We start from the raw sequence: 14881 nt of genomic DNA on the forward strand, positions 1-14881 counted from the left end.
ATTTCCAATGCATCATGCCTCTCTAAAATCCCAAAGCCAGATATTGTTTGGCTCTGACAATCCTGGAACTGCCATTGGAACGCAAACTGTTGATGAAACACACTCTCTTTAACTGCCGGCAAACATTTTCCTCTTTCATTTTGCAGTGAATGTTGTGAGACAAAACAGCTCTCTATCTTCCATAACAACACAAATTATTACAGACCACATGTGTTCCTCATATACTTGTCTTTTTTTTCACTGTTAATCATTGACAATTAATGCAAATGTCATCCAAGTCATAAACCACTGCATATCCATTCTTGTATCCACGTTAGACTTGATTATTGGTAAATTCTTCTAACTGGACTCCCTCAAAAGAGAATCAAACAGACGCAGCTTAGAAAACCAAAGTTCAAGTTCTGACCAGACTTAAGAGATCAGAAGACATTACAGTACTCCAGTTCTAAAGGCTTTACACTGACCGCTAGTCAGCTGTAGAATAGACCTTAATTGTCTTACCAGAATGTTAAATTACTTTAATTTGAGTGGAAAGATGGGAAGTATTACATTCCATCACGCTGTAAATCAGTATCACAATATACTTGATGTTGATTCTGCACTCATAAACAATACTACTCTTGTTCATATCTTGTGTGCAGCCTTTTGGTGGGGATGGTTGGTGCGACACGCTCAATAATCGGGCCTATTGTCAGTATGACGGAGGAGATTGCTGTCCTTCTACACTATCGTCCAGAAAGGTATTTCCATCTATCCATTTTTGTTCTGCTTGACCGCCAAGGGGAACACGGGCATGCTGGAGGCGATCCTGTGCTATTCATTCCATTCATGCCTTCCCTGAATTTTATTTTATTAATACAAATATACCAAATTGTAAAAAGAACTATATACCGTCAGCATCCTGTAATTGAAATGGCGCATCCCACGCTGCCCAACAACATGGCGAGTGTACCTCTACACCATGACTTCCAATTTTAATGTTTTATTTACATGCTCATTTTTAAATGGGGTTTTTAAAGCTCAAAATCTTGACGTGACAGAGAAAAACCAAGATCGCTTTCGGATTCTGCACATTCTGTTAATTACATATTAACAACTCTCACTCATCAAAACCTGTGCTCCACTGTATTATCAAAGCTGTCTCAAAGTTGTGTGACTCATCTAACATATAATAAAATCTCAAAATCCTTAATGTGCTAGAATTTGGAAAATAATGCACATTATACTCAATTCACTAGTGTGCAGCTACATATTCACGTCACCCACTCCAGGGCCCCTATACCTTAATAGGTTCTTTGTCTAGTATGGTTGAACTTCTTTTGTTTTGTTTTTTGCCTAGTGCACATTATGACTTCCTAAATGTAGAAGGATTATGAGGATGTAGTTGCTATCACAATAAATGGGCTGCCAGAGAACTACCACTAACTCTATTTTACTGTGGAAAAAGAAGATTACAAAGTCAGCAGGCAAGGAGCAGAGGTGTTGAAAGTATGGTGGTTCATTTGGCCACATTATAACAGCAGCTAAACAACTCAGGTTTATGCTCAGGAAGTGAACTTAATCATACTTACTGTGTTTCAGAACTTTGATGGAGCCTTTCAAATTCATTCTTACTTTAATAGTTCCAATATTTATCTGTCGCACAAATGTGGACCGGTTATGTACTGGACAAAGAAGAAATAATGTTTGGTTTTTGCACATACTTGGCATTTGGTATCCTGTCAATACTTCAATTATCTGGGTATTCCTTCCTTCTTGCACAGTCTGACTGGACTATCACAAACTTTCTTTACAGTCATTGCTGCTACATCACTGACTATAGTAAATAACAGTTTAACAGGATGGTCGTGATGTTTTTAAAAATGTTAACCATTATATCAGAGCCAGCTGATGTGTTTAGTGTAGCAAAAGTGCTAATGCGCTACCACATAATCAACTGTGCCAGTAAGGTAAGAAAAAGTACCAAAGCAGTGTAAGCAAAAGGCAACAAATCTGTGGGGGGAAAAAAAAATCCATGGATCTCAATACATTTTAAATGTCAGAAATGAAGACCAACAAGTTTAGCTCCCACATCTTGGTTCACTTGTTGTCCATTTCATTTTTCATTACCTCCCACTTTCCATTCTCCCTCTTCTTCTCCTCTTACAGTCTTCCTCTTGCTCCCTCTCTCCAAGAGTAAATGTTTACATGTCTTGCTACAGACTTCTTTGCGGGGCACCAGAGTTTGTTTTACAACCTGTGGTGGTGGCTTGCTTCCTAGACAGAGCTGGCAGCTCTTGTTGTTGATTCTTAACACGTGTTCATCGGTTTACCTCCACCCATGCTCCCCGACTCGCAAGGCTTCTTGTTGTTCAAAGACCAGGTGACACCAAGTGGTCTCCTCTCTTTTCTTTGAAGATCCTACTCGAGTTCCCAAGTGCTACTTTTTAGTAAATTAAAACCGAGAGACCAGACATATGATCCATAGCAAATATAACACCTCCACTATTGCCTGGGCCAGATGTCACACTACAAGTCCATCACTCACCAGACCTCAGTCATTAAGTGCTTCCGTATAGATTCAGTTCATTGGTGGAGGTCCGTTGGGGACGTGGGCCAAACAAATGTCAAAGTCTTGTTGATGAAGTCATTATGTCCATGAGCTTTTTTTTTTTCTGCTCCGGAAAGCCAACTAAAAAAGAAAGAAGACAATGAATCTGTTTCTGGAAGCTGGAGAGGGGCAGTATGATTTTCCTTGCTTGCAATCCAATCAATGATGAGACAATGAAAATCCGCTAGGGCTACATTCGGGTAGTCTGATGTTGGCAATATATTTACTGAATGAGGGAAAATGATGTGTACAGAGCTGTTTAGCTGATTTTCAAATATTGGAGGTGTTTCCAATAATGATACTTATTTTCTAACAGGTCATTCAGTTTGGAGCAGACTGCAATCAAGATGAGTGCACATGCCGTGATCCGGATGCCAGGGAAAATAAGAGCAAAGGCAAGGACCCACAAGGGGGAGGAGGAATCCCATAAAATAGATGAGTGCAAGCAAGTCAAGCGGTGTAACATAAGTCAAGCTGTCGATAATATACACAACAAGCTCAAATATTACCTTATCATGTACTTTGCACGTGTTTTGAAGGCAAAGACGTTCTTTTCAAAAAGGTCAATGAAAGTGGTTAGGCGCCTTTGCCTTTGCCGTCAATAGGTAAATAAAAAGATTACAAGATTATAATGAAATGATGGGAACTCAAAATGGTGTAGTATAGCTATGTGGTGAAGCAATTCACATAATACAAAGGACATCTTCTGCTGCTACTATGTATCATCTAACTATCAGCAATGGTCAGAATGGTTTTAGCTCATCCTAGGACTTGTATTAATGACTATTAACCTTAGAAATGTAAATGGATTTGTTAAGACAAATGTGTATTGACATAATCAAGACATGTCTCAAATACGTATTTACCAACTGATATGTTGAAATCATCGATGGTAACCGTAAGTAGTTTTGCATTTCCACGAAATTAATATCGACAAATCATTTTTGCAAGCTTTTATTACTGTACAAATGGAACTGTAAAGTTGAGCATTAAACAAACTGTACAATGTGAAAAGAACTGCTCTTAAACATTGTGGATTATCTATGTGACAATTGGAGTTGGGAAAATGAACCGTACAGTTCCACATAAGATATCGAAGCAAAACACCCAACACTGTTGTATTCATGCAAGAAACATACAAAAACTGAAATCATGTATCCAAATACTTAATCCAAACTTGCAGATAAGTGTAACCATGTTCAGTATTCTACAGTACTCTATACACCTTATTGAATAAATTGAAACAATATTTATCTCTTTCAGTGGTTTGACTTTTGTTCTCTATGTCAAAATATTGTTAAATGCTTCAGAAAAAAAAAAAAAGTCCAGTACCATACTCACAAGAATTTCCCCTTTATTTGGCTGAATGCAGTTCAACAGATGCTTAAAGTGAAACTGAACCCAATATTTCAACATGCCTTTACTTTAATATTTCCCAAAGGCACGCAACTGTGGTATTGTCACCTTCCTAAACTCTTTTGTAACTGAATCGTTTGCGTGACTTTAATACATATCTTCACACACGCACACACACGCGCACACACGCACACACACACACACACACACACAGACACACACACACACACACACGTGTGCGTGTGTAAATGAAGCTGCTTCATCAGTTGTACTTGATCACTGAAATTGGTCTAATCTCATCAATTGATTTTGAAGTGGGAACAAATAACATTCCTATAGCCCCATTTCATGTCTTTATTCAAGAAAAAAAAAAAGTAATGTTAACTTGATGACAGACACATTTAAAGACAGAATCATGCAGGTACGAGTTGGTCAAGTGTCTTGATTTGTTTTTTGTGTCTCTCAATCGGTTGTCATAATCCCCTTTTACAACACAATGTTGCAAAGTACTATGATCAGGCAAGTCCTGAGTTTAGTACAATGTCTCACAATAGCCTATTTGAGTATATTCAGAAAGAAAAAAACAGGTCTGCTTTTCACATTAGTACTGCAAAGACTGAGCTACACAGTAAATAGGATAATACAAGTAATCAGCTATCTTGTGAAGCGCACAATATTTTTTAAAACACTTGTTGTGTACGTATGCATATACAGAGGTAAAACACTACGTTGGTACAATGTAATAATGCATGTGTAAAACACTCCACGCCTCATCCACAAATATCTAGCATTCATTTTAGTACTCAGAAATTTATTAGAAATTAATAACACCTATACCTTTATTTGACACTTACCTTCAGGCCACTTCAGTAAGATAAAAAAATAAAAAGTACTCAGTCTCCCTTAATATAATTAAAGTTTACACAAAAATAATCAAAGTTCAATAAGAAAGAAGGTAATAAACAATTTGTCTTTCTACATTGAAAGTAACGAGTTTAACCATAGGAACATAAAACATACTTTCAGACACATATTGTAGGTATGACAGTAATTTCTGTTACAACCTCATTCAAAAGTAGCAACCATAAATTGTACATTCAGCAATTTGACTCTAAAATTTCTACTCGAGTGCTATGTATTGTACATTGTTCAAGCTAGTAACACAGCAGATTTTTCTTTTTCTCACCACATCAAATTTGCCATTTCATGCCTTGTGTATACCCGTAGCTACAAATGACAAGCAGAATCTCCTGTAAAAGCAACCAAGGTACTCAATTTTTAGTGCTATGTTATGATTCTTCTGAAATCGTGTATTCAACAAGGTGAATTTCAAATACAATCTCTGATGAGAGCAAAAACAGGATTTTTGCAGGATTAAAATGAAACAGGGTATTATTGAGATGTTGGCTGTTTATGATCTGTTGACTTTATTTACCACCTTATGGCCAACAACTATCAGAATGCTAATTAATATTAATTGTTGACACTTTGGCATGGACCCTGCTAGAAAAAGACCACTTTGGCCCATTTGTTCCAGTAAATTTATAGCTCCAATTCTTCACTGGCTTTCTTATGTTTTGTAGCAGTGCAGACAAATTATATGTCAAAATGGACTGATCTTTAAATTATATGCAAATGCAAATGATAGCAGTAGGTTTCAGATGTCTGTATGAAGTGATAATTACAAATAAATATTTGTGAAGTGTTTTATTTCAACTGTGTCCCGCCCTCATTCATCTCAACCTCACTGCAGCTACGCCGAGCTCCCTATCTCTTTCTCCTCAAAGTTACATTTATGATAACAGTGATTTCTCAATTATATAATGAATGCACTCCAATTTATTTCTCTTTTATTCTAAATCCAAGATTATGGCACTCCATTTATTTTAACATCTTCTCCTCCCCTGTGTGAAAAATGGGACCTGCTTGCGGATTACAAGATTACATTTACAAACAAAATTGCAAATAATACACAAGTTTAACAACATTTCAATGAGAAATTTTCTTCAAAATCACAGTTTGAAAGTGGACTGAAGAAAAAACTCTGAATGAAAAACATTGAAATGATTTAAAAGTCCCCAGCTATCAAAATCTAATGTTTGTTCTCACATGCTTAAAATACATTTTCGGGTTATGAGCAAGTGAGACACAGCCGGTTGCCTTCAAGCTATACAATTAGAGCATACAATAAGCACAGTAGATTATGTTCTACAACAATACTAAACAGTTTATAATTTAGAAAGCACATTTGGAGGAAATAGCGAAGCTTTCAATTAGTGTCCCCAAAATAGAACGCGGGCGAGAAATGGAATGTCTTGTGCATTCAAGTAAATGGGAGCTGACTGAGTCTAAATAGCTGAGGCCCTCTTTTTGTTTACATCCATGCATTTTTTCTGTCGCACCCTGCTTCTTAGTTGTTCGTTACGCCATTTTTTTTTAATGGTTTATTCGGTAGAAGAAATTAGAAATTAAAAGCCGTTTTCTATCTTCAAATTAAGGAGAATAGCTATCCAGTGAGAGCAAAGCTTATTTACATTTGACTACCTTGGAAATAAGCATCCTGGGCATTTCCAACCCAAATCCTTTTACAAACAATAAAAAGAAATCAAAGATTATTTTAAAAAAATATGACAAGGGATATTAAATAAAAATCCCATCACGTCTGACCTACAGAAAACACCACCATTTATTTTTGCTATATAATTTGTTAACACTCCAACTAATCTAAAAATAAACGTGTGAGTGAAATATTAAAAAATACATATATTTGCTTTAAGAACTGATCTGTTCATAGAACTTCCTTAATTCAAAACAACTAAATGATGCAAGGCTACGTTAAAGGTAACTTTTTTGTTTCACACTTCTGTGACAATAACGTTTTTGTTTCGTTGTACAGCCTTAGAGCATACAATATCTATCTTGACATTAAAAAGTGCATCAGCACATGTAAAACATATTTTCATATATATCACAAACAAAACAAAACACAGTGACGAACGATAAAGTTGCAAGGCTTCAGTTGGTGAAATGACATTATAACAAAGATGCTTAGTAACTATAGTTTGACCTTTGATTTGTTTCTGATCAACTGCCACAGAAGAGTTGGAAAGACATCAACTAAACAAGCTTGCTCTGATGTTTTAAGTGTGCACACTTAAATGTAAAACTGTCTTTTTTTTTTTAGATCTGACAAAAAGTAAGGGTGGGTTATATACAGTGGAGTTCAGAATATTAGTAGGGTATGTAGTAGTGTTTTCCATATCCTTCCAGGCATCTGTTTTTTTTTTCAGTTTTAAAGCATTGTAGATCATAGGTGTCAAATTCAAGGCCTTGGGGCCAGATACGGCCCACCACATCATTTTATGTGAAGACATTTTGTCTTCACTTTAACAAAATCGAGATATTTCTTGCTATTTTTATTACCATTTGCCTTTTTAAAATATTTGAACAGGTCCTCCGAGGGAAACTTATGACTATGATGTGGCCCACGACAAAAATGAGTTTGACACCCTTGTATGTAGATGAACAGGCAATAATTTTTTGCCCCTTTGTATACCTTGTTTCCCATGTAACCATAAAATCTAGACTCAAAACTTGGCTTAATCTTTTTAGTCACATGGCACTACTATAATTCTGAACACTACTGTACATTTAGATTTCCTTGGGCTCACCATAGTCATTATACATGACAGTGAGCATTTGCTCATCACATGCTTTGTGTACGTCCTGGCCCATACCTGCCCAGTTCATTTCAAAGGTCTTGGTGTCAGTGTAGCGACAGGAAAGGAACTTGAGAGACATCCTACGAAGGCCAATCTTGGGCTCCTGGAGGAGGCCTTTACACCATGGGGAAAGTTCATTTAACTGCGAGAGGATCAGACCAGCTTTCCTGTTGGAACCAATAACACCAAAAAAAAACAAAAACGTGATATTCACATTAATGCAGAAGACTGAGCCGTTTGCATGTTTTTGATGTCAGTATACATGTTTCTGTTATTCCCGGAAGCTGATAATGAATTTTGATCCATAATCTGATATGCGCGAAGACATTTCATTCACCGAGCCACCGTTTGCATACAATTTGAAAAGACCCTTTTCCTGAACTTGTCGTTTTCTTGTCTGTAAAATATTATTGTCTACTGCAATGAAAATGTCCTGAGAGGAGGTCCAATCATAACAATACTAAATATTGCAGGCACGACTCTGATTAGAATCTGTCATCAAAAACAAAAAGAACATGGAGGGAAAAGAGGTCCAACTGTGGGGATAGACGAAAAGAGTGAGGAGAAAAAAAAAAGCTATTCTTTTGTATTTGCCAAAGCGTCTTGAATTTCGGAGGAAGCAGCCAAGTGGTGTGCCTTAAATAATGGGTACGTTCATAGTGATGACAAGGTCTGGCCCCCGGGAGAAAAAATGTCAAGACTTGGATGGACAGACTTTTGGTGAGTTTATGGCTTTAGTTAAAACATCAAGCATCAAAAGGAACAAAAATGTCCCTCAATGAAAGCCAAACAGTCTCGTCATTGTGAGTCGATATGATTCTAAAAACAACATGTCTAAATATCTGCTGTTGAAGATGAAGCCATATTTGATCATTCATTTATTTCCCAGTATTGCATACTTGGCTCATACGAGTGGATACTGAGTCAGAGACCCCCACATGGGTTCTTATTATCAGTGATCTGATGACGTAATGAAAATCAATTTTGATTAGTCCTTATTGTTTGTGACAAGGAAGCTAGGGGATTTTCTTTTAGCCGGGCTTTGTGTCTATGTATGCATGAGTACTTTTATATTGGAATTTGAGAGATGATGAAAGAGAGATGAGACACACACAAAAAATAATATGACCACTTCAAACAGAATCATCATGACAGTCCACTATTTAACAACTTTCTTACAAACTCAGCTACAAACCTGTAAAATTTCATTTTATTTATCATGTTTTTGCACATCAACATTTTTTTTTTTATTTTTTTAAACTTGGAAAATGTGTTGTTTCCACTACTGTGTTTCTCGGACCAATGTGCCATGAGCATCTGTGGAAAGCATCTGAGTCATAATTCTGATCAAACATAATAAAAAGATAATCGTTATAGATACAACGCCAAAGCCCAAGTCCAGGTTTTCTGTCTTTCTCAATCATAATCTGGATTTCCTTTTTTTTTCTTATACCGTAAACTCATCATAATCCCTTAATGTCACAAACAGGAATCAGGGAGTCAAGATTGGGGAACAGCTCAGAAAATATTCATAAAAAAAGGAAATGAAGGAGCATGGATGAATAAAAATGGAAACATTTTGGGAAAAAAAAGTACAACAGAACGTGAAGTAAAGCAACAAAATAAAACTAGGAATAAACCTGCTACAAAATAAACATGACATGACTTGGGGTAAGAAACAGAAGCAGTGAACCGACAAGGAAGAAATCCGTCCGTCCTCCACCCTCACTATCTCTTCCCCTTGTCTCTTCATGCTTCCCCCCACACTCCTCTCATTCATGCCCATATAATCTCTTAATGCAGATGTCAAATCTGGCCTCCACTACTTTTTATAGCTTCACTGTGTGACTCATTGACTTTCTCACTCTTTACCTCCCACAACTCTGCACATTTTCCTTGGTTTGTAAAATTGGGCAGCATCACACCTTTGCTCTTTTCCTCAGGCAACTTTTTCAGCCTCAGGAATGCCATTGAGCAACTTGATGAAAAACATAGATGCTTTATTTTAAAATGAAAATAATACAAGTAAAATCCTAAAACTGCTGAATAAAGATAAGTCAGTTACAGCATGACTTCCCTTTTTAGGCTCTATTTTTTTTTTTGCATTGGGTGTTAATAAGGAGATTTGCTTCTGTTGCAGGAATACACCCTGATTTTACCTGGGTCCAAGCTCATCCTCACACCTCCAGGTAAATTCTCCAAAGCTCTCATATCGCTGGTTGTAGTGGTAGAGAACTCGATGCAACGCTGGAGCACCAAGGTCCATCAGAGTGTTATATGCTGTTTGCTGCTCCTTCCCACTAGTGTAGCCATTAAACAGGTTGTAGATTTTATCAGCTATTTCTGGAGGGGCACAACAAATGGATACAGTTTCCAAGCAACGCAATGATGAAAATGACAACTGTCAGACCATTGAGAAAACGTTTGGGATAATTTTAAAGATTTGCTGAGAAAACTGTTATTCCACCCTTTTCATTGGACACACTTACCACAGTCAAGATATATGCTTATTTTTGGATGCCAATAGTCTGTTCAAGAAAAATACAAATGCAGTCCAATTTAGGATTTGTATTTTGAAACACATCATTTCCAGGCAATAAAAATGACAACAGCATGGGCTGAATGTACCATAATTCAGTGGCTGGCCCATTTTGTAATAGCTCGGTTAAATCAGCAAATCCACAGCTGGCTAACTGTTGAACCGTGCGGACTAACATCGTTTGTAATCAACAAAGATAATGTTTGTACTGTAAATCAGCCACAGAACATGACAAATTAGGACGACCCACCCCAATGTCCATGTTTGTTTTGGAACATGTAATCCCAGACCGACTAATAACACTTGAATACACTTGTCCAACCCATATTGATACACAGTTCATGAAAAGTAACTGAATGGAATTGATTTTTGCATACGCATGATAAAAACTGACACCCGCATGAAACTCAACAAGGAACCTGTGCCTCCAAGTGAGACGTGACTTTATCTGGTGTCTCTCTCCTCACCTTGAGCCTTGACGTCATCCACAGTTGGGCATGGAGTTTTAATAGTGACCTCACTTGGACTGGAGCGACGCCCAGTGTTGTCAACTGCCCAAAGCCGGAACCTAGACAGACATACGGTAACCCATTTATGTTGCAACTCAATCAATGCTCTGGATGGAAGGCACAAATACGTCAAATTGTTCTGAATTATATCTCTATCCAGTGGCTAAAATGCTAATAGCATCCACAACTAAGGACAAAGACCTGAGAAAGAATCATAGAAAATCTGAAAGAATCATTTTGGATCAATGGGTTTCATCACTTTCATCATTAAAACATGTGCTTGTGCTTACTGTGCCTCTCACACAAACCTTTCCTGTAACAAGACCATATTTGGATGGGCCCTCGAAAATATAAGGGGAAAGAAACAGGGCCTTGGCTCAGTGACAACGAGCTGCCAGACAGACTCGAGCGTGCAGGAGCCTTGGCCGTGCTAGGATTTGAAGGACGTGAGGAGCTTGGAAACAGACGGAATACAGTACATCAGAACATTCCTTGTATTCTGATTTTCTTCTGTTTCTCTGTCTCTCGATCTTTTTCTCACTCGTTCCTCAGCTTCTCCTAAAACGCCATCTCATTTCCTCTTTGAGATGTGTGTATTACTTCACTCCAGGCAAGTTGTCTGTGGCCTAAGTGTGAGCATGTGTACTGAGAAAGTGTGCGTGCAGACTGAGAAAAGCATTTGCAGTGTCTTGGTCATCTAATGATAGTAAACTCCCATGTGGTGTAAATGTTTAATGGAATAAATCATTTTTTCATGACTCATTAACAAATCTCTTTTGATAAAATCACCTTGTTATTAATATGGAATTATATTCCCACCTATTTGTGGGAATGGTACATTAAAAGACCATTTTGAAGTAATTTCTGAATTGCTAAAATGAACCCAAATTACTGTAATGTATCTTGCTAAATGGCATGAGCAATTTGTAAATGCACCAATGATCCCACGGATCATGTCCTCATTGTTGATACTTTTACTTTCATTATCCTCATTTTTAACACAATTTAATAAATCTAGAGTTACATGAAAACAAACTGATCTGAGTCTTGAGAATCTGCCAATGGATGCCAAACAACACAGGTAATTTGGTCATTATTAAATTCAAACTGAATATTCACTCCGCATCTGAAACTTTCAATCTTTAATACAAGCAAAAGGCCACCAGGGGAAAAAAAAAACAAATTGAAGATTGTAATGACCCATGACAGACAAAGGCACAGACTAATCCCTGATGGCACCTCTTCTAATGCATCAATTTGGATTTGCTCTCGGTTCGTAGTGTAAGTGTTTTCTAGACTTGTGTGGATTTTTTTCGCCAAATACTTCAGCTTTCTTCCACATTCCAAAACCTTAGGTACAGCATGTACAGTATTCAAGTATGAATGGTTGTGCCATGTGATTCAGTGATCGTTACCATTTTTGGAGCAATCTCGATCACAAAAAGGAGGGAGTAGCTTACATATATGTGGTGTCAGGCTCCAGACAGCGGACGATCATGCTGACCGAGGAGGACAGCAGGTTTGGAATGTCTCCTAACATCACACATGGAGATCTGGCGCCAGACAAGATATCATCCACGAAGCTCAGGAGCGTTTCTGAAGCACAGAGACAAATGTGATTTGAGTTTTGGTCAAAGCTGTTGAATTTCAGTTCTTGTGGCATTAATTGATACAGGGGTCACATAAAAGTTGTGTCACGATAAGTCAAACTGTTTTAAATTAATTTGTAATTATATCTGACATGGCGCGGCACAATGCGCCACTGGTTAGTACGTCCGCCTCACAGTGCAGAGGTTGTGGGTTTGAGTCCTGCACCGGCCTTCCTGTGTGGAGTTTGCATGTTCTCCACGCATTTATGAGAGTTTCCTCCTCCCACATTCCAAAAAAGATGCACGGTAGGCCGACAGACCACTCCAAATTGTCAATAGGTGTGATTGTGAGTGTCAATGCTTGTCCCTTGTGATTGCCTGGCAACCAATCCAGATTCAGATGGGATAAGCTTCGGCACGGCCGCGGCTCCGTGAGGAAATGCGGTTCCGAAAATGGATTGTTGGATCATAGGTGACATCATTCTCCTCTGTAAATCAATCTTTAGTGAGCATATTAGACAAATCATTACGGTAAACATAACTATTGAACCAATCAGACGATGGCAAAATGCCGACACCAGTTTGAGCCAAAGGCTTTAACTGTGTGTGTTTGTGTGTGTGTGTGTGTGTGTGTGCGCATGCGCCCATGTGCGTATCTGTGAGTGCGTGTGTGTTCAACGGCAGCACTCTGGATTCTCAAGGCCTTGGGCATGTTACATTTACCTGGCAACACATAAACGTTGAAATGTGATTGGACAAAAATTAATTTGACACATGAACTTTTGTTTGGCCTTCTCAGGGCACTGATCGATCGCAACTGGACTGTTCTGACATTTCGCCTTTCGCCTCTCGAGAAGCCTTCATCAGTTCATTCAACAACACTTGGTTAGGACTGCACAAACTTGAGTTTGTGTGGAAAATCCAACTATTTACGCCACAAAGTGTTGAGAGGAGAAATAAACAAACGGAGCAGTCCGCTTGCAATGGGCTCAGTGTCCTAATGAATAAGAATAACCACAAGCACTTTCTCTCTGGCTCATTTGAAATGTTGCCAATCACAACATATGCCTTCATTTGTGTCAGTTTGAAGTAGCTGAACAACAGCGAGCAGCTCAATGAACAATATGAGGAACCCCAATGTGCACTGTCATACCGAGATGAAAGCTTCATGTGGGTGGTCAGAGGAACACAATGCAGAGCACAGTGTGCTTCAATCAAAGAAGACCTGTAATACCGTGAACAACACAATGTGCTGCCATGGCATTTATAGGCAAGCCTCAACACCAGGGGAATAAAAATCATACAGAGAAACAAAAACATTTCTCTAGTTGCAGAAATAATGCTATTTTGTAACAACATTTTATACTTGGTTTCTTGTCATGCTCTTGATTCTATATAAACAGCAGGTAGATAAATCCGATTGTTCAAGATTCATAATTTATGGAGTTTCTGATCTAAATAAAAACGGAATGATTTTCATCACAATAAATCCAAGTGTGTGGTCTCTTTCTTTTGTGTACACATAGTCAGTGTGAATAACAGGACTAAACCGCAGATTGACAAATGAACCTGGAAGAAAAGTTCTTGTTTTTTATTCTAGCATCATCCTCTACAATACAGCAACCATTATGAATCCCAAATTATAATACTATAAACTGTCCTAATTTGGATCAGCACCAAACGGTACCAGACATGCATAATGTAGGCCTGCATTTTGGTATTGAGATAAATGCTGTTCCATATTTGGGAAATGTATGAAATATTTGGCCATATGGTAAACGTGTATGTTCTCAACTTTTATTTAAATGTGTAAAGCACTTTGGTCAACAGGAATAAGACAATTCCTTCTAATACGAAAAATGCAATCTGTGATGTTGTTCTTCAGTAATGGGAAAGACAAAAACACATGCACGTCTCCGGACTGTAGATGCATTTCAATTGCCTCGATGAGTTACAATTACGAGTCCTTGGGTCCCTTGAAGGTACTGTAAAATTGTAACATAAACTTATTGGCAAGACAAACAAGAATGTTCAAAACATAGTGAACTATATTTTCCGTCATTTGGTGTAACATGCTGCTTTACCCACAATGTGAGAAATATGACCCTTTATTTAGTTTTGCACTATAAGCCCAGGAGCTTATCCAAAGACGACACTGGAAGACTCATTTGGGAAATGAAAAGTTTGTCTATCTAGAAAAAGTGCCGAAATCTCCAAGAGACAAACTGGATTTTTATCTCTGATAGCAACTGATTGGGCATCAATGCTTCAGTCTGGGGGATAAATGTAGTCATAAAAGTATGATATTAGACAGATTTTTCAAATTTATTGCTATAGGCATAGACGCACCGATTCTTTTGTACAGCCAGCGCGCCACTTATCATGCCCAACAGTTTTATGGTTCTAACAGCGATTAGAGGGGATGACTGAAGTTAAAATATATTGAATAACGTACAACCGAGTCCTAAACTAATTTTATTTTATGACTGAGAATATTTATTCTTCAACTGTAAGCAGTCATTTAAAAGAAAAATGGCTTCTTCTTTACAACCACCTGTTGTGAGGAATGAAAGGTT

At 37.8% G+C, this 14881-nt stretch overlaps 2 protein-coding genes across 2 annotated transcripts in view; one reads left to right on the forward strand and one right to left on the reverse strand.

Annotated features, from left to right (window-relative positions):
- pappa2 (pappalysin 2) overlaps window positions 1–3843 on the forward strand; it is a 28578-nt gene extending 24735 nt beyond the window's left edge. Inside the window, exons 26-27 of the mRNA XM_061295913.1 lie at window positions 642–740; window positions 2907–3843. Coding sequence (XP_061151897.1) covers window positions 642–740; window positions 2907–3020 — 213 coding nt within the window. The 3' untranslated portion in view covers window positions 3021–3843. The remainder of the gene's footprint in view (window positions 1–641; window positions 741–2906) is intronic.
- Window positions 3844–4135: 292 nt separating this feature from the next.
- The window catches only part of astn1 (astrotactin 1), a 140336-nt gene continuing 129590 nt past the window's right edge, over window positions 4136–14881 (reverse strand). The window contains exons 21-24 of the mRNA XM_061295914.1: window positions 12177–12312; window positions 10675–10775; window positions 9828–10011; window positions 4136–7835 (exon numbers count right to left, since the gene is read on the reverse strand). Of these exons, the coding sequence (XP_061151898.1) occupies window positions 7598–7835; window positions 9828–10011; window positions 10675–10775; window positions 12177–12312 (659 nt within the window). The 3' untranslated portion in view covers window positions 4136–7597. The remainder of the gene's footprint in view (window positions 7836–9827; window positions 10012–10674; window positions 10776–12176; window positions 12313–14881) is intronic.

This window comes from Syngnathus typhle, linkage group LG13 (assembly GCF_033458585.1).
Source record: "Syngnathus typhle isolate RoL2023-S1 ecotype Sweden linkage group LG13, RoL_Styp_1.0, whole genome shotgun sequence".
Lineage (NCBI taxonomy): Eukaryota > Metazoa > Chordata > Actinopteri > Syngnathiformes > Syngnathidae > Syngnathus > Syngnathus typhle.